The following is a 25546-nucleotide window of genomic DNA, read 5'->3' as shown; positions in this document are numbered from 1 at the left end:
TTGTGAATTTTTTGATGCTCTGTACTTCACCGATCATCCAAGATTTGTAAAATTAAGGCCAAGTATTTAGTTCAAACAATTATTTAAAAAAAATATATGTTTGAATTTAAAAGCTTTGCAGAGGAAAAAAAACTCTTCTAATTAACAACTCGAGCAGATATGGAAATGTTGCTAAATTCCCATCCCAGTGTACGTACTTTCTCTGATGCCTTATGTACGGACACTTGAAACCCCCATATTTGTTATACCTTTTCTTTTAATTATATGATCTCTTTGAAACTTCAATTTTTAGATTTGGATTCATCTTTACAGCCTTATTGATGGAAAAAGAAGAAGGAACACCCGTGATTGGTTGCCAACCCTTCTTCAAAAGCAATAAACCGACATTGCAGAGGAGATTTAAAGCCAAGAAATCAAAGAACAAAAAATGGATCACTGGTGAGTTTCGAGATTAAATTTCTTGTCTGTTTTCCCTTTTCCCCTCTCTTTTCCTATCATTTTCACTGTTCAATGCCCTTCTCCTCCTGTCTTCGTTAATCATTTCCCATCATTTTTCACCCTTATAAGTCTTCTCCCCAACTCCCACCTACTAATTTGGAAATCCCTCTTCTAAGTTTCTCTTAACAATGGCGAATTGATCGCCGACCATTTGATTAGTCCTTGTGATCAAGTGGCTCGTTCTGATTTAGCCACCTCAAGTCGGTGGGTCCGGCAACTGACGTGGATTAATCGGAGAGGCGTTCTTGAATATGTTGTGTTGTGTTGTATAGTGCATGCGAGTTGGCCTTGTTCATGAGCTTGAAGAAAAAACCTGCTCTCTTCTTCCCCCCTTTGTCGGGTTTTCATATACTCTGAAATTGACTTGTGGGTCTTCTTTCTTCTTCTTCTTCTTCCACCTGCCATATCCTTTATTTCCTCCTCTCCCTCTCTCTCTTCAGTCATTCTGCAGAGTTGCATCTCCTAGAGAGAGAGAGAGAGAGAGAGAGAAACGGGAATCCAATGGAGTACGAAAGGATTCACAAAGTTCAGGTGGCCGTTCTGCTAGGATTCTATTTTTCATTCTCTTACTTCATTTGGTTTTTAAGTTGGACTATTCCTGTTCTTCTAGGATTTTGGAAAGACAAACTCTCAAATGGGTTGGAAGTTGAGAATGTTATTTCTTGATCTAAGTTTGAAGAGTGGTTCCGAACCCTACTGATAGCTTTTATTTGTATGGAATTGATATCAATTTTGGGTGTGAGTGATGGGACAGTTCCAACTACTTAAGACAGAACAGAATGTTTTGAGCTCTTTCTTCCTCTTTATTTAGTTTTTGTGTTGGAAGAGTTTCATGGGTATTCTTCTCTATTTCAGACGGGTATAATTTCTCCGAGTAAACTGAGGATGAAACTCATGGCACCTCATCATAAAAAGAAGGATGGATCAAACAGCAACTCTTCAAGAACTTCTCCTTCCAAACTTGAGGACACTGAGTTTGTCAGAAATAGTTTATTATTGGCCACAGAAAATGGTGGCTTTGAAGAGGAAGGTCTGTCTGTCTCGCCCTCTCTTCTTCCCCTTTCTATCTCATTTATGTTCCTTATTATGCCTGAGGGTGAAACTTTTACTTGTTTCATTGTCATGTTTGTTGGAGGAGATGTATCGTGTTTATGTTTTTACAGATGCAGAAACATGTCATGCAGTGACATCTTCCTGCTTCGAAGTTCTCTCTGAAAAGGTTTTGAATCAGGCAGTTTCAGACTCAAAACAAAGTGATCGGTCTCCAAGTATACCAAAGGAGTTTCTCTCCGAATCTGATCGAAATAGAATGCAGGAATGCCTGAAAGGTGATAGTTGTAATTCAAGCACAATTAACACTTCAAAATCATTAGAAGATGAAAATCTGGATTATGACAGTAATGCAAGTTCATCTAGTTTTGAGTTTCATAAAGGAGAGAGGTCTGCACAAAGCTCCATTTCGAGGTCCCACTTGAGACCGATACCATCGAAGTGGAATGATGCAGAGAAATGGATAATGAATCGTCAAAACAATGGTCAGGCTGCCAATTATTCTAAGAAGAATGTTGCACAAAACCATGGATATAAAATGATGGCCGCAAATATGGTGAGGGTTGCTCCAGAATCTGCAAACTCCTGGCTTCGGTCGTCAATTGGTAATGTCGTTGATGCAAACCATGTTGATTTTTGTCAGCCTGAGAAGTTCTCTTTCGTGCGTGCTGGAGCATATTCTTTTGCAGATGATGAGTTGATTGACCCATGTTCTCAAATTAATGACTTGAAGGAAGTGGATCACAAACCATCCTCAAAAGCTAGTAAAGAGGATTCGACAGGTATAAGACCAACACTATTTTAGCAGCTCTCTCATTTGTGTTGTATGTTTAGATCTTTTGCAACCCTGTTTCGCTCATTGTATAAGTTTAATGGCTTATTCTTCAGGCTTCCCTGCAATAAGAGCAGTTTCAATGAGAGATATGGGAACAGAAATGACCCCAGTTCCTAGCCAAGAGCCTTCAAGAACAGCCACCCCTGTTGGAGCGTCTCCGCTTCGCACCCCAATTTCTTCAACCCCCTCCACACCCCGGAGAGATGCACCTGCTCCCACTCCTACAGAGCAATCTGCGTTCCAGTTGCAACAATTCACAGAAAATGGCCATAAGGAACTGTCAAAAGATGAAATGAAGCTCAAAACGAGGAGAGAGATTCTAGCCCTTGGTATGCAGCTTGGCAAGTCAAATATTGCAGCCTGGGCAAGTAAGGATGAGCAGGAAAAGAACAGACAGAATGTTGAAATTGCTGACAAGGAGGCACTCAAGCGAGCGGAGTTCGAAAAACGTGCAGCTGTGTGGGAGGAAGTCGAAAAGTCTAAACATATGGCAAGGTTTTCCCCCTCCATAATTCACATATATCATATAACTCTTGTATTGAGTTTTAAGATCCAGGAGGTCTGATGACAAGTTATTCCTTCTAATTTGATAAGAAAATTTTAACATTGCTCAGATATAGACGCGAAGAGATCCAAATTGAAGCATGGGAAAACCAGCAGAAAACGAAGCTAGAAGCCGAAATGCGGAGGGTAGAGGTATTTAGATTCCTCCTTAAAGATTCAGATTAAGTCAATTGACTATTTTTTTTATGAAGGCTGAACTTAAATATCTATAAATCAATGGTAACTAGAGAGATCTGATATCATACTGATGAAAGATTTTCACTGCTGAAGACACGGCAACTATTTTAGTACTGATCTAAGGCTTTGGCACAAATTAGGCCCAAGTTGAGCAAATGAGAGCTGAAGCTGAAGTGAGTATGATTAAGAAGATTGCTATGACAAAGCAAAAGTCGGAAGAAAAACGGGCAGCGGCTGAGTGTCGAAAGAAGCGGGAGGCAGAAAGAGCATCTGCACAGGCTGAGTACATTCGGCAGACAGGACGAATGCCATCCTCCCCTTACATTTGTTGTGGTTGGCTGTGATGAAACCAAAACTCCCAAGAAAAATGAAGAGAACAATGAATTGGGGGCCTAACAATGCTCAACTTGCATCTATCAAGCAGCTTCATTTACATTTAGTTCCCAGAAGAGAATTTTGCAGTTAATGAACTAACTCCTTACCTCAGAGTGTTCATATAGAATAAACAGAGAGCTATGAAAAAAATTCACGATTCGAACTCTTAAAATGTTTTTGATTGTAACAAGTTTTTTGAAGCTACTTTTAGTACACTTGCCTGATTATGCTTAAAATAAATGGTGAACTGTTCTCAAGGATACTTTAAAGCGTGTCTTTAAAGTTCAAACAACAAAAAAGCAGAAACAGAGAGCTGCATGAAGCTCTTTCAATACGAATGAACAGAGTTGAGCCTTAATCTTAATAAAGGACCAGATCAAATCAAACTTCACAAGAACATGCAGCTGTTCTAATAAAACTTCATTTATAGGGTGCAATATATGTATAGCACATAACAAAAGCTATCTCCAGTCATACAGAGCTGTCCTGATACCTGTATGTATGAGAAAACAGAAGGGAGAGAGAGAGAGAGAGGGAATCACTTGATTAATTACAGTTTCTGGCTCATATCTGAGCTCAAGTTAAAAAAGAACAAAAACTAAGATTGCTTTTACATTCTCAAGAGAAATAACTTAGAGAGAGCTAATAGTACAGAGAAGGCATGTTGACCGGTTAAATGCCTCAGTACTCGAGCGACCCGACAGAAGTTATCCCGCTACTCAAATTTCTGGACGACTCCTGTCTATCAGCATAGCTAACAATCCTGCCCATCTCCTGCACTTCCTGTGGTGAAAGTATTTTGATATACCACACACTGTTGACAAACTCCCTGTCCATGACAAAAGGATACCACACTCATCAGGAAAGGACAGAGTTTCAACGAAAAAGCTAGAGTTGATGAACAGTTCTAACGAAATAAGGATGTAATTCTTGCATCGAGAATATACTCGACCGAGAGAGGACAGGAAGAAAGGTAAGAAACTCACTGCCAGGGATCGTCCCCAAGAAGAAGGACGTCATTTTCCCGGTCGACAAATACAAGCTGCCAGCCTGATCTCAAAGGGTCCTCCAACTCGCCTTCAAGATTGAACTTGTGAGCGAGCTCACTGCGTAACTGATGGTAGCTACTGAATTTCGAAATATCCAGTGATCTACCGAAGGTCCCCGACTTGTAAACCTGTTAAAAAACCGAGAATACAATTAACAAGAGAAGGAACTAGGGAAACACAGATAGGAAACCCAGAAAAACAAGCATAACAAATTGTACGAACTTCGTAAAGAGTAAAGAGAACAACCTTTACGAAATTTGGCAAGAAACCCGAATCCTCAATGCAATTGGAAGGTGTCCCAGCTGGATTGGCAGAGAAGTTGGTACCAGCAGTATTCACATAATTGGACGAAAACGGTATCGCTGTTGTGTCACTGTCACTGCAAATTCCCCTAATATTTGGCATACCATTCTGCATTAGAAGAGATGAAGGCTCTATATTGACACCAAATAGAAGATTACTCTGCGGGTCACCATTCCTTTGATCTAATGAACACTCTCTACCAGGAAACGGCGGCAAAGAAACATTCTGAGAGATAGTAGCCTGAGCTGTCCCCATATTTTCCTCTTGGAAATGAACAAACTGAGAATTTCCAGAAGAGATAAGAGGATCGATTGCAGCTCGCTTTGATGGCCACGTAGATGAATGTATCATGGGATGTGTTCTAGGCAGATTAAGTAGCTGAGACGTTTCATCTTGCGAAAATGAACCTAACAGGCTGTGCAATGGTGAAATGATAGGATTTGTCATATGGATGCCATTTGAATCAGAAAAACTCTGCTGCCTGCAAAATGAAGGAATAGTTTGCAGGGATTGGGATACCGAACCGAACTGTGTCATTTTAGAGATGCTACTCGGAATTTGTTGGTGATCAAACACTTGCTGTTGTGGCTGCTGCTGCTGCTGCTGCTCGTTGAATGTCTGATGCTTCATCTCATGTCGAAGAACGGTAGGCTGGGTTGGGGCCTGAGAATGAGGGAGATGTTGGATTTCATGATCATTTTGGAGAAAGGTCTGGTGAGGCTGAGGCTGAGGCTGCTGCAACATCTGAGGTGACATGAAAGTAGCAGGCCTGTTGGGAAGATTTTGGGTTTGTTGGAACTGAAGAAGCGATGCCGCCTGTGCCTTAGCAGGATCAACGGTTCTCATCTCCTGTAGTGCAGCAGCAGCCATTGCTTGATATATCTCCGGCTGCAGACCCACCATGGAAGCATCGAGCCTCGGCTGCATCCATGGTGCAACTCCGATTCCATGGAGGTTCAGAGGTTGAATTCCACGATCTAGAGCGTCTCCCCGTAGCCACATTAGTTGTGAGTTCAATCCCAGATCATCCTCTTTGAGACCTGACACAGTAAGTGGATATCAGAGTTCATTAAGATGCAACAGAGGAACACAACATACGAAAAGCTAGAGAAAGATAAACCAGACATCGATACCATAAACGCACGAACATACCATGGAAAGAAGGCAATCCAGTTGGCCAGGGTCGCTTAAGCCTGAGGGGAAACGGAGACGGATACATCGGGAAGGTTGTTAGTGGCTCGATCTCCCATAACGAAACCCTTGGCTGTCTCTCACCAGCTGTAGATTCATCCCATCCAACCTACATAATGCAAATTCTAAACACCTTTAACGAAACTCTATGGTAAAAAAGTAATGTTTCAATGATTTCACTTGAATTTTCAAAACGAAACTTAAACCAACCTTGACGGAGCGCCAGTGTGAGTTTGGCCATCGAGCAGGATCTAAGTCACTGATGCCAGTAATAGTGCCCATGTATCTAGAAAACACACAAATCTTAGATGTTCATGATTCCATAGATCAATTTCTCACAGAATATACACATTGTTTTAGCAACAAGAAATTTTAAAAAACGCATACCGACGAACACTTGATTCTTCGGTTTCAAATAGCATTCTAAAACGCATACCGACAGTAACACGGGTATGGTACACAGCTTTGACATACTTAGCCAGAGGAATGATAAACTCTGATGGGCTAGCTCTGAATGAAAAAAATGATGTGACTTGGATTATAAACCAAACAAACAAGGCTCAAGAACTGTTCAAAAATCAAACCTTGGATTATAAAATATCGTGAACCGACTATTTGTAGCAGCTGCATGGGCTGCAGCAGCAAGAAGCCCCAAGTGCATGCTGTCACTAGATAAGACCGATGAGGGCATCATTGCTTGTGGTCGGCTAGCTCGACGGATCCCCAATAGTAATTGATTCTTTTCATTCCTGAGAAACCCCAGCATTGGGAATATGATATAAATTTGAATGAATAAATATCGAGTCTAAATGAATGAACAGCCAGCCCATATGCTTTGCGCAGTCGTCGTGTAGCTTCAGTTACACGAGTGATTGTCTTATTTCGAAAAAGAACCTACATACAAGGAAGGGCATAAAAACGAACCAAATAAAGATCACAGAATCACCAGCAACAAGCCTCTTAGCACTTACAAACACACTCCATCCAGTTGTAAGAAGATGCCTTTTGGGCTGGCCTGCGTCGAAAATATAATTAGACATAAAAACTGCTAGGAGACGAGGGGTTGAGGCAGTTTTTAAAACGTTAACCTCGCAAAACTCACCACGAAAGATATGCCTAAATTTCCATTCGTTATCGTGCAGATCCCTTGCCATCAACTCCTGAGCAGGTGGCTGTTGAGTAAAGTCCTACAAGTCGAAATATGGTAATTCTCCGTTACGACATTTTCAAACAAATACTTAACGTCATGTTTCTAAGACATTTTTAGGATTACCAATGGAGGAAAAACTTTTTCAGCAGCACGACGAGGAACAGAAAATCCTCCATGCGTACTTGTGTCACTTGCTGTCAATGTTTTACAAAAATAATTGGTCGGTTGTTTGCTTGGAGCACCCAACTCAGATGGAAGATATGGCTCCTTTTGCTCTTGCTACAGAAAGTTTCGAAAATTGTCAGGAAATGAAGTTCTTACGACTTATAAATTCACTATTCGAGTTACGTGAAAGTAACATACAGCACTGAGCGGTTGCAAGGTCATCTGAGCATAAACTTCGTCCGTCTCGATATCTGCCTGGATTCATCAAGTCATTCAATAAGAACCTCTGGAGTTTGTACAAACCTGTGATCAAAGTCAATGACAAGCCTTACATGCATGGTAACATTGTGAAGCTGACAGATAAGTTGTGGCGGCAAGCTTGGATAACTTGGTATATGGGCATCCACTTCTTTGTTGGTTGATATGGCTACCTAGCCAATGTCAATGAATAATATGTTAGCAACTAATCCCCTCTCGAACCGCCAAACATGATCATCGCGCCCAAACATCGAGCAAAAGCGATCATGAGGAACAAAAATGAACTTCAGATGCAGGTAGACAACAAGCAAATTTTGAAGAAAAATGAGTTGAGTTGTTGATCCTCTAATGATCATCAGAATACACAAACAAGTCCAGACACAGTCCAAGTACAAGCATAAGCAGCTTAAACAAGTGGATGCAGCAAGATTGAAGACAGGTGATGAACAGGAATCAAAAGTTTAATGGGAAGTTGGGAGCTCACAAACAAGAAATGGCAATAGGGAAACAAGTTCCATATCTGAAGAGGGTCAGTTTCTAATATCAATTTTGGCAAACAATGATACTCATAGGCTTACAGCTTACCTGCTCGCTGTGACCCTGTGGAAAGTAAACAGCCCGACTTCCAACAGCAGGTAGAGATACAAGAGGGCCCGCACATGCATGCCAAAGCTCCGAGTTAAGAACTCTCTTCTCCCCTGGAAATTTTGAAGTTTCAATACATTTCATTGCAAGATAGCTATCAACAGAGAAGGGATGTTTTGACAGAGAAATTGAGGCAAATGGAAACAAACAGGGAATATGGGCATCTCAGTTTATACCTTCCGGAGGCTGAGGATTGAAACCAGCAGCTGAAAGCCTCATTTCAGTGAGATCCAACAAACCCAATGAACTATTGACCCCCAAATTTGAAGCACCAAAGTCAATCTGAATGTTCGAAAAGTAAACTACAAAAGCTCAGCCGAAGCCGGTTTCACTACAGAACACGATCAACTTCAACCTCACCCGCATCTGATTCTCTCCACCCAAACCCCCCACATACAAACCTCTTCAATCACCGACTTCATGCCACAACAAACAAAACCCAACAAATCCACCGTTGAGCCACAGAAAAACTAGGATACCCCAAAACCAAGTTCCTTCAATAACCCACAAGAACACAAAGCTAATCAAAGAAAACCCAAAAAGGGGAAAAGGGATAAAATCAGATCTCAGCCCTCTAAACGCCAAAAACCCAGAAGAAGCAGGAAGCAAAAAGAGAGGTAGATCTCAGCACAGTAGAAGCAAACACCAGTTCAATTGAATGATGTGGGAATACAATGAAGAAACAAAAGGGCTTCAAGGGTGGAGCCACGAAATGGAAAGCTGCTGAAATTACAGAACCAAATGCTTTGCTGCTACTCAATCCTTTGTGTTCATCAAAGCCCTTTAAGGCTTTGCCTCTCTCGAATTTGTGTGCGTTCTATTGATGGGTACTCTGTAAAACAGGAACACAATCAATCAACGCAACCAATACTATTTGTGAGTGTCTTTTCTGTAACCAGGGATTGGGGAAAAGGTGAGAGAGAGCGCGCGCACACACACACACACACACTCTAGAGAGTAGAGTCTAGAGAGAGAAAGAGAAAGTGGTGGAAATCGTGTGATTTTTATAGAAGCAGCTCCATGAAACCAAGCGTTTCTTCTTCTTCTTCTTCTTCAAATTTACATTTTATATTTTATATTGAATGAAAACTATTTTTATTACTTTATGGATAAAAAAAATTCAAACAAAATACATTAACTAAATTTAAATAATTGAACGTTTGCTACGAATTTATCTGTCTCTAATATTGTTTTTATGCACAATATTAGGGTTCGAGAGAGCATCCCGAACATCGTCTTGCTTGGTTGGGATTTTAAAAAATTGTAAAAATATATTATGTAAAACAGTTTTTTTAAAAAATAATAATAATATTAAAATAGAAGATTGAGATGGAAATGGAGAGAAGTTTACTCTACAGCTCATCTGAGTTCGTGGAAGAGATCTGAGCCGTCGATGAGAGAGTAGGGCCCAGGAAAAGATCTGATGAGACGTGATGTGAAGGTGTTTGATTGGTGGGTTATTAAATGTATTGTGTAGGAACGACACAAATAATTATTGTCCCACGTTCCAACATATCAATCACTCTCCCCATCACATTTTTAACCATTTTACCCAAAATTCACCGTTTTTTTCCTCAATTTCTGCCAATGTTGGATAAAGTCTCGACCTAATATCGTAATTTCACTCTACCTCAACCCTACTTAAATGAATACGAGATTGGATGCAGCAGCACCTCTAGCATATATTATTTACTTTAACAATCCAGTTACATATTGTTATCAGCTTCACATTTTTAAAAAACATCTATTAGGTTGAATGTTTCGCTCCTCTAAAAATAATAAAAAATATTAAGAATTAATTAAAATAGACGTAACATGGAAAGTATTAAATCATGGTACGAAGTGGAGACAAGAACATGATTGTTTGGTCTTGAACCAAAGCTAATGGACAACTCTCTAAACCCCTCCAGCTATCTTATTTTTCTTACTTTTTTCTTTTTTTCCTTTTTTGTTCGTCTCGTATAATTTTCTTTTTCGTACTTCCCTTAATTAATTAACTATTAACTAATTAATCATTTATTTTCTTTAATTATATAATATGATTTAGAGAAGTGATCCTGTCGTAGTGGAAATATATTTATTAAAAATTATACTTTCTTTTCAAAAAAAATAATAAATTAAATCGTCTTTTAAAAATATTGGTGAAAAATATTCAGTCAAAAGGGCACAAATTTATTAAATTATTTTTATCAATTAAATGTATATAATACTCTCTAGCTTTCTAAACCAAAATTTTAGACCAAATCTCGTAAATATTCTTTTTAGATTCTATTTGGTGAAAAAAATAATAATTATTGGTGAATTAAACTTTATAATATCCAACAGACGTAGATATTTTTTTTAAAAAAACAGTCTTTATATATATATATATATATAGACATTAATGAATGGGCCAAATATGTGTCACAAAATCAAAATATGGACTATACATTATACACTACAAGTTGTAAAACATGAATAATTCAGATAAAGACAAGAAACACCTCATCATACATAAACGCAATATGTTTAAAATATATTTAAAAAAATAAATAAAAATATAAATTTATCGAGAATGGCAGTTCAACATGGAAATTGATAGCCCTACTTCAAATTTCTACAATTATTGATAGATGGCATCGACTAGTTTACATACTAAAAAAGAATCTAAATAAATATAAATAAATTGATGATGAGATTTAATCGTAAAGTAGATGTGAACGTATTAAATATTTGAAAACGATGTGTGTGAGAAAAAAAAATTCGGTGTATAATTTGGAGTGAGCTTTGTTCGAATGATTGTCAAATTGTTGACTTTTGGGTGTATGATTTACCACCTAGACTGTGGCAATATTGTAGCGGACAAACATTAATTTCTCCGAACTATGATTTTTCATAACATAGCTATACAAATTACCACATTATCTGTACGTATGATTTAAGCTTTTAACTATATAATTAAAATATATCAATTTCTCTCTCTCTCTCTCTCTCTCTCTATATATATATATATATATATAATAATTTAATAAATAAATTATTATATATTTATTGGTGTGGTGAGAGAGAGAGAGAAAGTGGGGATTGGGAAAGAAAAAGAGAGATGCGAAGAAAGGGACAGTATAGGGATTAGATTTGTGGTCCCCACTCGTAAATTCTGTCATTAGATTTTCCTAGTTCCACTTTCTTTTATTTTTATTTTATTTTTATTTTTATTTTTATTTTTAACGCCAACCCGAATCTATCCGAACCTGAGGGTTGGTATTAGCAAAAATATCAAAGTCTCAATTTCAATGAAAAGTGATGCAAAATATCGATGCTTATATTAATTTATTTAAAAATAAATGAATAATAAATATTCTAATTTATAATTCATCCATTTTTAAAATAATACTAAATATCTCGTCCACTAAATTATATATTAAAATTAACGGTTTTTAAATAAGTTAAAATGTTGATTATTAATATTATATTGAATTATAATTAATACCATGGTTGCAAATTGACCCTTCCATAAATATTTGTTTTAATGTAATAGAAACTGAATTATATATTTTTAAAACAAATTAGAATAAATAAACGTTTGAAAATGAATAAGAACAATGACCACCAACCAATTATCCCATTTTTTAAAATAATAATAATTAATAATTAATAATAAATAATAGTTAATATTATTATAATTTTTAAGAGAGAATCAAATGCCAATTAGCAACAACTTTACGACTAATAACTAAAGTTTGGGAAGAACAAATCATTTCTAAGGCCATTGTGTGGGGCCCACAAAATACCACGCTTTCAATTTCAATTCCTTAATTAGTCTACAAAAAAAAAAAAAAAACATCTTAATTGGTATAATTAGTCGTTAATTATGGTCTCTAATCTTTGTCGTTAAGGACTTTAATGTTTGTCCGACAATGACTTTTAAAATTATTAAATCAAATACATAAATTACTTTCTAAACCAATTTAAAAGAATATAACAAAATTATGAGTTTATGGTTAATTTAAAAGATATACCGTTTTTATTATGATTATATATATTTATTTATTTTTTTATACCAACTATTCCTTTACTTTTATTTAAAACAAAAATAGAATCTTTACCAATTCAACCTTTAATCAAAATTGTTTGGATTGAAGAAGTTTACTATCAGAACAATCTGAGTTAGGCCTAAAAAATGTCTCACACCGATCTAACCTAGCTATGAACGCTTCTAGTAATATCCGCAAAACTTGTGAAATATTTTAAAGTTTAAGGTTGTATTTATCTCACCTCCCTTTAAGGAACCGACTTTATTTATCAGTTGTTGACCATATCTTTCGTGCCTTAAAGGGATTATTCAAATTACCTTTATAAAATAATAATTTTTTTCTAACGAATTTTTTAAGATCTTTAATAAGGTCCCACTTAAATTGTACCAAAAATTTAATGAGAAACCCTAAGTCTCAAAGGGAAAACAAACACAAAATCAATTTAGGGTTTGTAAAAGAATTTCCCTTTTCACTTTGTCTCTTTTTTTTTATTTTTTTTTAGGGTTTTTCTCTAAGCTTTCCTTATGCAAAAACAAGAGAGAGAAAGAGAGGGGAGAGAGAGATTGTTTCTTAGATCATGCTTTGGGTGACATTTAGTTTCCAAATAAAATATATTTTAATTTTAAAAAATAATAATAATTCCCTCTCTAATCATTTATTTATCATAAAAAAAAAAAAAACAAACATGCCCCATTATTGCTAATCATTTTCTTGCTTAGTCAAATCCCTTAATTAATTTTCATTAATCAATCAATTAATTAATTCCATCAATCTAATCCCCTTTCTTATTTGCTAAAAATGGCATTTTTTATTTCAGGAATATTATCCTTTTTTAGTGGGGTTGACTTTTTTTCTTCTCTTATGACCATTAATTAAGTAAAATATTAAACCAAAATTACAATAATGATATTTGGATCAATTTATTAATGGCGTCCTAACTTTTGGTTAAATAAATATTGGGGATTTTCTAAAATAAAAAGACTGAAAAATATACAATAAATTCAGGTATTTGTGGATCCAAGTTTGAACAACTTTTAGGTATTCAAAGCATTTAAAATTAGGGTTGGTATAAGTAACATCACTTACTTATTTTATAATTTTATATTATAGTTTTTTAATTAATATTTATTTGTGGGACAATTGATTTTAATCCATCTCATATCATGGCCTAATTTATACCAAATTTATATTTTTAAAGATTTTCATTATAATAAAAATAGATTCATATTCATATAAGCTTTATTTCCATAACCATTTGATTTTTGATTTTGAAAATTAAGCTTATAAGCACTATTTCCACTCATGTGTTTCTTCGTTTTATCGTCCAAATTTGATTAAGAGTTCATTCAGAAGATTAAGAATTTGGCTAAGACAGATCAAGAAACTCAGCTTCAATAGCTCTCTCTAGTGGATTATCTACCAATTAAGAAGCAGAAACTTTATATTTAGAAGTTCAAAAAGGACAGGATGATCACTCATCTTCTTCGAAGTCCATAAGAAAATCAGTCAAGTTCTCAGAGTCGTCAACGGCTCCCTCCAGTGATGCTGGATCCTCCTTCTTAGGCTTCCCCTGCATTTTCCAATACATATTCTAATAAATAGATTTCAGAGAATCTACCAAAATGGTTGCTTAGTTTGTTCATTACAAGAGTGTATAAACTGCAACGGATGAACACAAACATATGGATCTTGAAGTGCACATACAACCAGAAATTGAAAATAAAATGAGTTAATCACCTTAGACTTGTTGAGATGAGGACTGCTTTTCAAGACACTCCAGTTGCGTGTGATTTTTTCCTCTGCCTCTTCATCGCCCTCAACCTCACTATCCTCTCCATCCTTGATAGCAATTCAAGATGAACATGATTGGTTTATAATTATCATGTGTAAACTCTATTTCATAGGTGAAACGAACAGCAAAAAGAACAAATGAAAAGACATGGACAGGAACTCACGTCATTTTCACCGATATCAATAGCTTGGGACATGGCATCATCCAAATCCGTCACCTGTTTCAAAGCAAAGACATTAAGAATAAAATGAGATACATATCAATTTTCAACATTCATCAACTTTTTTAAGGGCAGTCTTCATTCAACTTAAATGAATGGTCGGTTATTTTTCTCTCTACATAAATCTTTTTCTCATCACTGATATAATCATCAGTATTCAAGATTTACGCGCATCTTGACCCATGGGGCAATCACCTAGACCTACATGGTGAAATATGGCCTAAACATGTGATCTCAATGTATCCGAGCTTACCTTATTGCTTAACCATGGGGCTAAGTGACGATTTGTAACATAAGAAAATATTAGAGCGAGCACATAATAAACGAGGAAGTCCCGAAAAATTATAAGGTCAACTTTGAATTTCATGCTAGAACCAATGTGCCAAATGTTGGAGAACACCATATGCCAAAGAGTACGTTTATTTTATCCAAAGATCTAAGTTCTATGGTGAATATAGAATATTCTATCAAATTTGAACTTCATACTAGAACCAATATGCCTAATATATCGATATATAAATACCTCAAGCTCCTCGTTCTTTTCTTTAGCCAGTATTTCTTCAAGCTCCGTTCTTGATATAATTTTACCATGCTGATTGAAAAAGGGCAAAAAGGAAAAGGTCAGTACCTTGACTGTAATCATCACAAGCATCAACCTTCGTCATTATACTACTCTAGCAGCTGCTAAATAGTTTTTTTTTTTTTTTTCTTTTTTTTCCTTCCTTTTAACAAGACACAAAACTTCATAAAGATGAACAAAAACTGAAACATCCTATGGATGAGATATAAAAGCACCCAATTAATTCAAATATCATTATAAGAGAATTAATAATCAAATGTGATATTGGGAGGCCTTGAGTTTGGCTAAGTCAAACCCCTGAAAGCTGCTCACTAGTTTATTAAAATCAAACTTTAATTGGAATATAGGACCTTGAAGGGTGCAGTGGGTTTGGCTGATAGTACATATGGCTAGCAACTTCTACTGTGCATAAGAAACCAACGTGTCTGATCTAGGTCCACTATCAACAAAGACACAATTAGAACGAGAGAATTGCTAGGGTGGCTCTGGTAGTGAATACTTGGTGGGTCAATAGTGTAAAGGACAAACTATATATATTTTAACAATTTTAAGGTCATTGTTCAAATTTTGATGGCGACCAATTTAGGACATTAATACCCATAGATTTGTATGTCCAAAATATTGCAAGATTAGATAATAATGCCATGAGATTGATTAAGGTGTATACAAGCACTCATGATTGTGTATGAGGAAATGAATTAGAATAGAAGTAGACCCAAAAGTTTATATCCAAGGAATGGATATTACCCAAAATTTTTTAAATGAAGGCTCGTCATCCCACTAATCAATCATAGAGCTGAATGGACCCTACTACCTGCTCCCCAGTCATATACAACAATATATTTCCCCTTCTTAAGCTTCCTACTTTGTGTTTCGAACCTAGGAGTGGTATCTAATCTGATCTGCTTCCTACTTTGTGTTTCGAACCTAGGAGTGGTATCTAATCTGATCTTCACAGTGCAACCGAATCACAAAAAATGGAGAGAGTGAAAAGAAACTTGAGAAAATAATAAGCAAAGTAAAGCAACCTCCTTCAGGTAATCTAGCATGTCAGGTGTTGGTTCAGTAAAATCTGGACCCCTATAATCAATTATTTCATTGGGATCTTGAATGTAGTTAACGGTAGGGTACACAGGATCGCCACCCCATACTGCAAAGGCCAACAACAAACCAAATTAGCTTACAGTTTACTTGGTAGAAGAATATCATGTATCCAATCAATCAGAACTGAAACCACTCGATAATTGATACTATGATAGTAATTAGTAACAAATTCTTTGAATTTGAAGCCATCATAAATATTGAGAAATGGACCCAAGAGAGGTTGGTGACAAACGTAATGAAAACCAAAATATAAAAAAATATGCTTTAAGGGAAGGAATAGGATGAAAATCAACTTATTACAGTTGGTTGGAAAAGGAAAAACTCGATGCAGGAAATTCCGGTGATAGAACAACATGACAATCAATGAACAAAATTGAAAATAACAAACAAACAAACTTATCAGCTTTGGAATGGATACTTTGTTTAATCTGATCTTCTCGCATACGCATTGCCAATGGATCCCGACGAATGCGAATATCAGTCCCCATCATTATGCGAAACTCTCTCTCTGTTTGATTTTGGAACATTTCGATCATTTGGGTATTTTGATCCTCTCCAGTCTCTTCAAAATGTTTTTCTATGGCATCCTTTGAGGTGTCCCTCTTCCAATCTTTGACCCATTCTGAGTAGAATGCTATGGGACCTATTCTTTCCAATCTCTCCTGTTCAGCTTGAAGTCTGAAGAGAGAATCTGCTTATTATTAAAATGTTCCTAAACCACAGAGACACACAAGCAGTCTTGTTCGGCTTGAAGCCCATAAACGTAGAATTTATTTGTTATCAAATTTACCTCAACCAACGACAGTGTACAAAATATTTTACAAGCCTACGTGGTTAGAAAACAAATGGTAAGCACATGAGATTAGAATCAAGAGGGAATTACTGAGCATCAAAATAGAATCCACTAGCATTTTTTTGATTAAAAAATAAGTCCTAGAAGCTAAAAGGATCCAATAGATTTCCAAATTCCATATATTTTATCGAGTCTAATGCTGCTATGTATGTATGTATGTATAGTAAGAAACCAAATTTTCATTGAAAAAATGGAAGAATACAAGGGCATACAAAAGCAAGCCCCAAAAGAAACATAGTCCGACACTAACTACAAAAATGGATTCCATTCCAAGAGAACGAGACCAATATCATAATTACAAAATAGCCTAGGAATCGACATTACACAAGGAAGCCTAAAACCTAAGAACATCCCAAAGCTCCTCACCCAACTTCTCTATCTCCCAAAAAATCCTATTATTTCTCTCAAGTCAAATACCCCACAGAACCTAGCATGCCATAATTCTTTCTCCTTAAAGTGATGATTCAAAAGCACTTCCTCCAATAAAGAATGCCCATCTCTACAGAACACCCCATTAACCCCAAACGAGCTCCTGCAACGATCCCAAAGGTAGTTTGCAAACTGACATTCCCACAACAAATGGGGGTGCTTTAAGAATATCTTTCACATTCAGTACACCCTAAACTACTAAATGAAAACTTTTGTATCATAATATCACTCAAGCTAGGATAGAATACCTTTCTTCCTTGAAAAGATGTCGCCGAGCCCTGTACAGAGATGTTTCAGTTAATGTTGGATGTTCGCCATAAAGCTTTATCTGCCCGGTCTCTGCCATTGCTTTGAGAAAAACCTACAGATATTAAACAAGGAAGGTCAGTATAAGATCTAAAGCCATTTTTCTTCATTTAAACAAGATCTAGATTTGTCTGTTGCGTAGTCTAGTCATTAAACACAAGAAAAATAGATCAATGAAGAGCGCCTTCAAGATTCATAGATTCTTTTTGTGTGTGAAAAAATAATTTCACCTGTAATCCTAATTTACACTGTTTTGCTAGTATGCAAGCATCAAATAGCAGTCGTTGATGCACAAAATATGCGTCTGTAATAACAAACAAGACTTAAGAGGAGACGAGCAATTGGAAATAATCTAGGACACAAATTCTGTATTTGCACTTTACACTTATGGTGCCCGATATAGCAGCATTTTTTGCATCACAAAGCATGTTTTGCATGGAGAGGTTCAAATTCCACTCAACGCAATTAAAGAAAGTACATATGCTAAGTTCGTTGTTTAACCTTCACTATTCTATTTATTATTTTTTTTTTTCCCATATGCACTAACCGTTTCAACATCAGCTTTCCTCCTTTGCCACCTAGACCATTGTTCTTTTTCTGGCTTTCTCCAATTCCACCAAAGTTCTTCACTTGTACGAGGCTCCTCTATTGGCTTCTTCTTTTCGGGGTCAATGAATGGGTGAGGATTTCCAAGCTTTTTGTCTAGATCAAACCCAGTTTCTTCGTCATCAGGTTCTGTCTTATAAACAACATACTGCGAAGTAGCATCTTTAGGCTCCTCTATTAAGTCCTCGGAAATGTCAGGGATCTCTGAGTCGCTTGAATCTACTTCAGTCACTTCGGATGAATCAGAACCAACAGCTGCTTGTGTTCTATTCTTCTTTCTCCTACTTCCCGGCTTTTGGCCATAGGAAGGAGAGCCCACTGATGCACCGGTTGGCGGGGGAGCCCTTGCAGCTCTAACGCGACTAGCAGTTCCTTCTGGCCAGTATTCTTCTCCTGGAATACTTGCACGTGCCCCTGAAGCTGGTTCAAGCTGCCCAGAAGTTGAGTCCATGTAAACATGGTATGGTGGGCGCTCCACCGATACATCTTCATATGATTCATCCCCATTCTCACACCTGATGCAAGGAACCAACTGATTTTTCTGTAGTGATTTTTTCAAAGCATTTCCCACCAGAACTAATCGTACTGGAAATGAACCAACAAATGGTGTCTGGATATTCAACAGAAAATTCATGCGCATTAAGACTGATGGAAAAAAAAGGATGAGCTAAGACAAAACCATTCTTATACTAGGTTGAAAAAGAAAATTTGCAATCATTACATTAATAAACTGCAAACCTTTGGGAAATTGGACAAAGGTTTCCCGCCAACACACCCATTAGCATAAAATACTCCCTTCCTTCCTCTATCTGCAATTCAACATCATTGGAATATCAGAAATCAATCACGTTCTTCGCTGGCTTATTACAACTAACAGATTCTGTATTGTTAATTAGATCAGCATAAAAGCTGTTAAGCCGTAATCTGGATAATGCTAGCACACCTGGATATAGACATGGAGTAGATAAGGAAGCCATCTCCAACTCAGAAGAAAGCGTAAACAAACCTGTACACATTTTCTCATTACAATACAATAAATTAGTTCAGAACATTGGGAACAACAGGAAGACCACCAGGTATTCCCCGGAAATTCTTTTTCACAGTCTTCATTAGACGATTATGTTGCAAAACGACACTGATGAATCGACCATATTGAAGCCGGAAAACAATAACATTGCAGAGTGAACAGACAATTCATCGTCCGTTTAACCAAAATTGAGAGGATACTAACATATAAATAAAAGAAGGGTTTGGAATATGAAACTCACAGTTGACAATTGAACAAATAATTCCGGCTGCGGCCAACTCCGGTGCGATTTGAATTGAGCTGGCGGGCTCCGGCGGGTTTAAGCTGAGGTTTTTCGGGCTCCTGCAGCCCAGAGAGGCGATTCGACTCAGTTTGAAGTGGATAAGGTTAAAAAGGGTTCGAAATTCGGTTTGTCGTCTCGACCCATTTTGTTTAGGTTAAGTCAATAATTTCATCCCTTATTTATTTATTATTATTCAAATAAAAAAAATAAATAAATATATATATATATATATATATATTCATAAATTGAAGTTGATAAACTGCAGATCTAAACTAAATAATTTTGGTAGGCAATAATGGAGCTGTTGACCGGCAAAACTTGGAAAATTAATTCAGATCGTTGTCGTTCATTGACCGTTGTTTGGAATCAGAACAGTCATCTATAAATGCTAAATTAATAATTTTATTTTAGGATTAATTTCCATCGTTTTTTGTAATATTTTTAAAGATTTTAAATATGAATAACATAAAATTTGATTTTTTAATGAAAATAAAACGTTATTTTGCAAAATATATATTTGTGTTTCTATTTTTTTTTTAATTAACTAATTCAATTTCTACACATATTTTGAAGGGTTATATTTCAAGTAATTAAAAATTATAAAATGAATTTTTTTGAGGGATGAAAATGGGATTAAAATATAAGAGAAATATAAAACATTATATTATATTTGGATAAAAGGTGGAAAATCGAGTGAAAATAATTGGAATTGTAGCCTACCAATAAAAAAGCTTGAAGCTGTTTTTACATTTCAGTCCTTCAAGGCAGGGTGTTCTTATTTTCATTTCATGGGTGACTTCAATCTACCACACCCACGACAGCCTCGTTTTCGGGCCTTTCCGATTTCACGATGTTTATGGGGCTTTCCATTTATGTCTTCAATCCAAACTTATGGTCAAATTCTTTCCGCCAGGTTGTTCCCCCATTCACTTGATCTTCGGCGATTACTTGGTGTTGCCCAGCCGTGTTCATTGGTTTCTTTTGTTTTCTCTTTCCGTCTAGCATTTCCTAAATAGGGTTTGTTCGGACAAACATTCAACTAAGATCATAAAAGGAAACGAACCCCGCTGATTTTGGGGTTCTACACCAGTTCTTTATGTTTCCTATTGCAATGTGTTGGTTATTCTCAAATTTGGTGATTCCAAAACCCTGTCTTTCACATTCATTCGATCTCCTGGTTATTGCGGTATGCGCTCTTGCTTCTATATAGATTTTTGTTATTGCATTGTATTGATACACGTCCGGACGCTGGGCTGAAGATTTCGTGGGTCAGATGAATTGGTGTGTGTAATTTATGGTTGTTGTAGAGTACGTTTGAGCCTATCGTTAGGTAATTTGTTTTTGTAGATGAAGAAGCTTAAAACAGAACCTCCTGTTGCGAGGAGGTTCAGGTTGTCGCATTTTCTTCTCGTAATTGGATTGTTGTATTTAGTTTTCATATCGTTTAAGTTCCCACGTTTTTTTGAAATTGCTACAACGTTGAGTGGGGATGAAAGTAATATTGGGTTGGATGGGACAATCGGAGTGGATAGGGAAGGGGTGGATTTTAGCAAAGCATCGTTGGCTTCTGTTTATAAGGATACATTTCATCGGAAATTGGAAGATAACCAGCACTTAGAAGCACCATTGATGCCTAAAACAGAGCCACTCGAAGAGGTGAATAATGTTACCGGACCTATTAAGCCGATTCAGCATAAATATGGTCGGATTACTGGGAAAGTTTCGAGTCAGCAGAATCATACTAATGACTTTTCCATCCTCGAGAAAATGGCAGATGAAGCTTGGACATTAGGCTTGAAGGCTTGGGAAGAAGTGGATAAATTTGGATTAAATGAGACTACTGAAAGTTCTATGCTCGAGGGAAAGCCCGAGTTGTGTCCTTCATGGATATCTACGGAAGGGAAGGAACTGTTAGAGGGAGATGGAATCATGTTCCTTCCTTGTGGGCTTGCTGCAGGTTCATCTATTACAATAATTGGAACCCCGCATCACGCTCATGTGGAGTATGTACCCCAACTTTTGAAGCTGGGAGGTGATCCTACGGTTTTGGTTTCACAGTTCACGGTTGAATTGCAAGGATTGAAATCAGTTGATGGTGAAGACCCACCAAAGATCCTTCACTTGAATCCACGACTGAAAGGCGATTGGAGTAAACGGCCGGTCATTGAACATAATACATGTTACAGGATGCAGTGGGGAACGGCTCAAAGGTGTGATGGCTTGCCATCAAGTAGCGATGATGAAATGCTTGGTGAGATTAATCTCCTCCTTTCTGTTTTCTTGTGTTTTCATCACTAGCATTCAATCACTCCCGTGTGACACTCATACCCGGTGGTGGTGTATGATGGCTGCAAATGATTGTTCTTCTCGACAATACTGTAAACTAGTAAATGAGGAATATTTTCATTTTGATCCAGCTAAAAGAAAGAATTTGTTCAGCATGTGTTTTTCCCCCCTTCTACTTATAGTAGGAATTCTTAAGTTGCTTCGAGTCTTAGCTCGTATTTGATAGTCTAAATGTGCATTTGAGTTCTGTTTCTAGACGGATTTCTTGTCCTCATTGAAATCTAGCCAGGAGTCCTTATTTTCTCAATCTATGGTGGGGAAGGTAAAGGTTATGAAATTTCTGATCTTGATTTATTTATTTTCCATTAATTTGAATCTACTCACCAACGACTTCGATTCCCAACTCAATTTTTTCCATTCTTTTAGCCGTGCTATAGTGCCAATGCCATCTGACATTTTGTTCCCTTTCAATCCTCTAATTTGACAGTTGATGGAAATCTTCGTTGTGATAAATGGCTGAGGAGTGATATTGTAGACTCAAAAGAAACAAAAACATCCTCATGGTTCAAGAGATTCATAGGGAGGGAGCAGAAGCCAGAAGTAACCTGGCCATTTCCCTTTGTGGAGGGTAGATTGTTTATCCTCACACTACGTGCAGGCGTTGATGGATACCATATTAATGTTGGGGGTCGGCACTTGACTTCTTTTGCCCATCGCCCTGTAAGTATGTGGAGAAGAGGAGGCGCAGATAGCTATTTCATCTTCTGTGAATATTCATTCGTGTTTGATGTTTTTCTTACTGCTGCAGTTGGTATAGATCATCTCTCCCATGCTGTTTAAACATTAATTTTCTTATATCTTTGTTCGACTTTCATTTAGGGATTTACGCTTGAAGATGCAACTGGATTAGCTGTTAAGGGAGATGTAGACATTCATTCTACATATGCTACATCTCTTCCTACCTCTCATCCAAGCTTCTCTCCCCATCGAGTTCTTGAGATGTCAGAGATATGGAAATCTCAGCCTTTACCAAAGAAATCGGTCTATCTTTTTATTGGTGTTCTATCTGCTACTAATCACTTTGCGGAGCGCATGGCTGTTAGGAAAACTTGGATGCAATCTTCAGCTGTGAAGTCATCAAATGTAGTTGTTCGCTTCTTTGTTGCACTGGTATGACTCTTGTGTTCATCCCTCTAAGTTATATTTATCGAAGTAGATCGAAGAATGATAGTTGTTTTCATTGTTGGTGTTTCTGATGCATGCAGAAGATGAAGAATCTCTTAACTTTAGTTAATGTATTCTGAAAGTGTTCCATTTTTCTGGCAACAAAATCTATATATGCTATTACCTCGGACAATGGAATGGGTTTACATATGAAAGGAAAACAGCAAGAAAGCATGCAATGGTTAGCCATGCTGGTTCACATTTTTTTAAAATAAGAATTTATGAACTGCGCTGCAATGTTGTATTGTAATCCTGTGAGTCGGATGTGTACTTGTATCAACGCTATTGAAGCAGCGTTTCATATTTCTTTTCATTATTGTTATTTTGTATTTCTTCTCATGTATAAACTCGCCGTGTAGAATCCGAGGAAGGAGGTCAATGCTGTGCTGAAGAAGGAAGCCGCATACTTTGGTGATATCGTGATCCTGCCCTTCATGGACCGCTATGAGCTAGTTGTTCTCAAGACTATTGCTATATGTGAGTTTGGGGTGAGTTTGCGTTTCCCTTCTTCTGTTTATCAGTATTTGGATCTTCTTCGTAGAACTTTGTTGTATAAACTGACTAGTGTTTGACTTTAGTGTACGCTGTTTTTCATTATGTGTTAAGTACTCCACTTTTCTCCTTGTAGGTTGTGAATTTGACGGCTTCATATGTTATGAAATGTGATGACGACACCTTTGTGAGGGTGGAAACTGTTATAAAACAGATTGAAGGCATTTCATCCAAGAAGTCCCTATACATGGGCAATCTCAACCTCTTGCATCGCCCTCTCAGACATGGAAAATGGGCAGTCACATATGTGGTAAATTGAATAAAATTTGGCTATTTTGTGCTTTTATCCTACTTGTTGCATCCTTGAGTTACAATGGCTTTTGGCTAATCCACCAGTACTTCTAGATCACTTTCGTCAATCAAGAAATGTTTAGCATAGCATTGCTGCTTGAAACTAAAATTAGCCATTGACATAACTCCTCCTAGGCTAGCACAAAGGAGGGCTTTTTCTGATGGAAAGAACTCGGTATTGTTATTCATCAACAAGAGGGTATAAACCTAGGGAGGACCGGGTAGCTTATTCGCTCCCGACCTGATTATCTCAATTCTCATCATAAAAATTGTGAGGTTCCACATCGATTGGAGAGGGGAACGAAACATTCCTTACAAGGGTGTGGATACCTCTCCCTAGCTTACGCATTTTAAAACCTTGAGGGGAAGCCCTAGAAGGGAAAACTCAAAGATGACAATACTTGCTAGCGGTGGGCTTGGGCGGTTATAAATGGTATTAGAGCCAGGTTCCGGGTGGTGTGCCTACGAGGACGCTGGGCCCCCAAAGGGGTGAATTGTAAGGTCCCACATCAGTTGGAGAGGAGAACGAAACATTCCTTATAAGAGCGCCTGGAAACCTCTCCCTAGCAGACGCGTTTCGAAACCTTTTGGGTAAGCCCTCGGCGGTGGGCTTGGACTTCACAAAAATATACCCCTCACAACACTTGCATTCTCTAACATTTCCTTCCCGACTCTCTTTCATTCCTATTTCTCATCACTTAATTAAATTACAAAAGTCGGCCCACCTAACCCTTTCCTTTAATATACATTTATCACTGATAGCCTATCACTCTCTTTACACCTTTTAAACAAAAAGCTTTGAACAATCCTTTTTGTTTCCTTTTTCATGCGAATGATTTATTTCCATGTACGATTACAGGAATGGCCAGAAGAAGTGTATCCTCCATACGCCAATGGCCCAGGATATATCATTTCCATTGACATTGCCAAATACATTGTGGCTCAACATGAAAGCAGGAGCTTGAGGGTCAGTTTGAGAATATAAGCCTTGATGTCTCTGTTTGTTCGTTCGTTTGTTTTATACCGCTTTTGTGTATTAACTTGATGTTTTTGACATGAAAGATATTCAAGATGGAGGATGTGAGCATGGGAATGTGGGTCGAGCAGTTCAACAGCACGGTGGCGATCGTTCAGTACTCGCACAGCTGGAAATTCTGCCAGTATGGGTGCATGGAGGACTATTTTACAGCACACTATCAATCTCCAAGGCAGATAATTTGCCTGTGGGATAAATTAACGCAGGGCCACGCTCACTGTTGCAACTTCAGGTGACAATTTTCCACAATTTTTACCCGCTCTATTTCTACCTGTGTTTATTGTTCAGTGTTAGCGTTACAAACTGTGATGCATTATAACTGTTAATTTTTTTTTTCTTTTCTTTTTTTGTTTCATCAACAACAATTTTCCTGTATAGATTATAATGTGGAATGGGAATTTTGATATGAGGTAGCATGATTCCTCTTGTTATTTCACTTTCACCCCAAACTCTTGATCTCATAGTTATTTTCTATATACGAGCCAGTTTCACACGCCACAACCTTTTTTAATTATTATTTTCAATTTATACCTAATAAGTCAATTGATTTTCGTATCCTATTTAAGAACTGGTTAGATATGCCATGTTATAAAGCAAATGATGATAACGACTAAGCAACTCAATAAAAATACGATATGTTAAATGGTATAAATATAAACCCGAGCAAGTAGAAACAATTTGACT

General features: G+C 37.1%; 4 protein-coding genes across 8 annotated transcripts; 2 read left to right on the top strand and 2 right to left on the bottom strand.

The window, feature by feature from the left end:
• The first annotated feature begins 459 nt into the window (after positions 1-459).
• On the top strand, positions 460-3770 carry LOC111497064. Of its 5 annotated transcripts, none has more exons than XM_023147687.1 (6): positions 464-1029; positions 1354-1528; positions 1668-2330; positions 2437-2878; positions 2998-3079; positions 3265-3756. In XM_023147687.1, exons 1-6 carry the CDS (start codon positions 1000-1002, stop codon positions 3466-3468), a joined length of 1596 nt encoding a protein of 531 aa, XP_023003455.1. In that variant the 5' UTR covers positions 464-999; the 3' UTR covers positions 3469-3756. The 5 variants fall into 5 exon arrangements, with proteins under 5 accessions (XP_023003458.1, XP_023003455.1, XP_023003454.1 ...); XM_023147686.1 differs by having other exon boundaries at positions 1662-2330; XM_023147689.1 differs by having other exon boundaries at positions 465-1029; positions 1683-2330.
• A 116-nt stretch (positions 3771-3886) lies between these two features.
• LOC111497062 (auxin response factor 6-like) lies at positions 3887-9309 on the bottom strand. Its single transcript, XM_023147684.1, has 14 exons — positions 8437-9309; positions 8201-8313; positions 7690-7788; positions 7556-7612; positions 7316-7471; positions 7145-7229; positions 6967-7057; positions 6627-6791; positions 6430-6552; positions 6253-6328; positions 6004-6151; positions 4795-5891; positions 4486-4676; positions 3887-4328 (listed from the first exon to the last, which is right to left on the bottom strand). The coding sequence occupies exons 1-14, from the start codon at positions 8477-8479 to the stop codon at positions 4181-4183; spliced, it is 2592 nt and encodes an 863-aa protein (XP_023003452.1). The 5' UTR covers positions 8480-9309; the 3' UTR covers positions 3887-4180.
• A 4266-nt stretch (positions 9310-13575) lies between these two features.
• On the bottom strand, positions 13576-19588 carry LOC111497065 (protein PLASTID TRANSCRIPTIONALLY ACTIVE 12, chloroplastic). The gene is made up of 11 exons (XM_023147692.1): positions 19432-19588; positions 19107-19169; positions 18902-18972; positions 18105-18773; positions 17500-17612; positions 16388-16647; positions 15894-16015; positions 14809-14877; positions 14229-14282; positions 14011-14112; positions 13576-13843 (listed from the first exon to the last, which is right to left on the bottom strand). Exons 2-11 carry the CDS (start codon positions 19138-19140, stop codon positions 13745-13747), a joined length of 1593 nt encoding a protein of 530 aa, XP_023003460.1. The 5' UTR covers positions 19141-19169; positions 19432-19588; the 3' UTR covers positions 13576-13744.
• Positions 19589-20255: 667 nt separating this feature from the next.
• LOC111497063 (hydroxyproline O-galactosyltransferase GALT2-like) lies at positions 20256-25293 on the top strand. The gene is made up of 7 exons (XM_023147685.1): positions 20256-21724; positions 22247-22479; positions 22639-22929; positions 23343-23471; positions 23612-23785; positions 24686-24793; positions 24889-25293. Exons 1-7 carry the CDS (start codon positions 20821-20823, stop codon positions 25096-25098), a joined length of 2049 nt encoding a protein of 682 aa, XP_023003453.1. The 5' UTR covers positions 20256-20820; the 3' UTR covers positions 25099-25293.
• The last annotated feature ends 253 nt before the right edge of the window (positions 25294-25546 follow it).

The sequence above is a fragment of the Cucurbita maxima genome, unplaced genomic scaffold (genome assembly GCF_002738345.1).
Source record: "Cucurbita maxima cultivar Rimu unplaced genomic scaffold, Cmax_1.0 Cma_Scf00023, whole genome shotgun sequence".
NCBI lineage: Eukaryota > Viridiplantae > Streptophyta > Magnoliopsida > Cucurbitales > Cucurbitaceae > Cucurbita > Cucurbita maxima.
This window is presented reverse-complemented; position numbering and strand designations above follow the sequence as displayed.

Bases quoted from the DNA above. Each gene is read 5' to 3' on its own strand.
- LOC111497063 (XM_023147685.1), top strand. From the start codon at position 20,821: ATGAAGAAGCTTAAAACAGAACCTCCTGTTGCGAGGAGGTTCAGGTTG. The intron at 21,725-22,246 runs GTGAGATTAATC...CTAATTTGACAG, and splicing joins TAGCGATGATGAAATGCTTG to TTGATGGAAATCTTCGTTGT. The intron at 22,930-23,342 runs GTATGACTCTTG...CTCGCCGTGTAG, and splicing joins TTCGCTTCTTTGTTGCACTG to AATCCGAGGAAGGAGGTCAA.
- LOC111497064 (XM_023147686.1), top strand. From the start codon at position 1,000: ATGGAGTACGAAAGGATTCACAAAGTTCAG. The intron at 1,030-1,353 runs GTGGCCGTTCTG...TCTCTATTTCAG, and splicing joins AAAGGATTCACAAAGTTCAG to ACGGGTATAATTTCTCCGAG. The intron at 2,331-2,436 runs GTATAAGACCAA...CTTATTCTTCAG, and splicing joins TAGTAAAGAGGATTCGACAG to GCTTCCCTGCAATAAGAGCA.
- LOC111497065 (XM_023147692.1), bottom strand. From the start codon at position 19,140: ATGGCTTCCTTATCTACTCCATGTCTATATCCAG. The intron at 18,774-18,901 runs GTTTGCAGTTTA...TTGAATATCCAG, and splicing joins CTTTGTCCAATTTCCCAAAG to ACACCATTTGTTGGTTCATT. The intron at 14,878-15,893 runs GTTGCTTTACTT...TTTTTCAATCAG, and splicing joins TGCTAGATTACCTGAAGGAG to CATGGTAAAATTATATCAAG.
- LOC111497062 (XM_023147684.1), bottom strand. From the start codon at position 8,479: ATGAGGCTTTCAGCTGCTGGTTTCAATCCTCAGCCTCCGGAAG. The intron at 6,553-6,626 runs GTTTGATTTTTG...TTTTTCATTCAG, and splicing joins ACGATATTTTATAATCCAAG to AGCTAGCCCATCAGAGTTTA. The intron at 6,329-6,429 runs GTATGCGTTTTT...TGTGTTTTCTAG, and splicing joins GAAGAATCAAGTGTTCGTCG to ATACATGGGCACTATTACTG.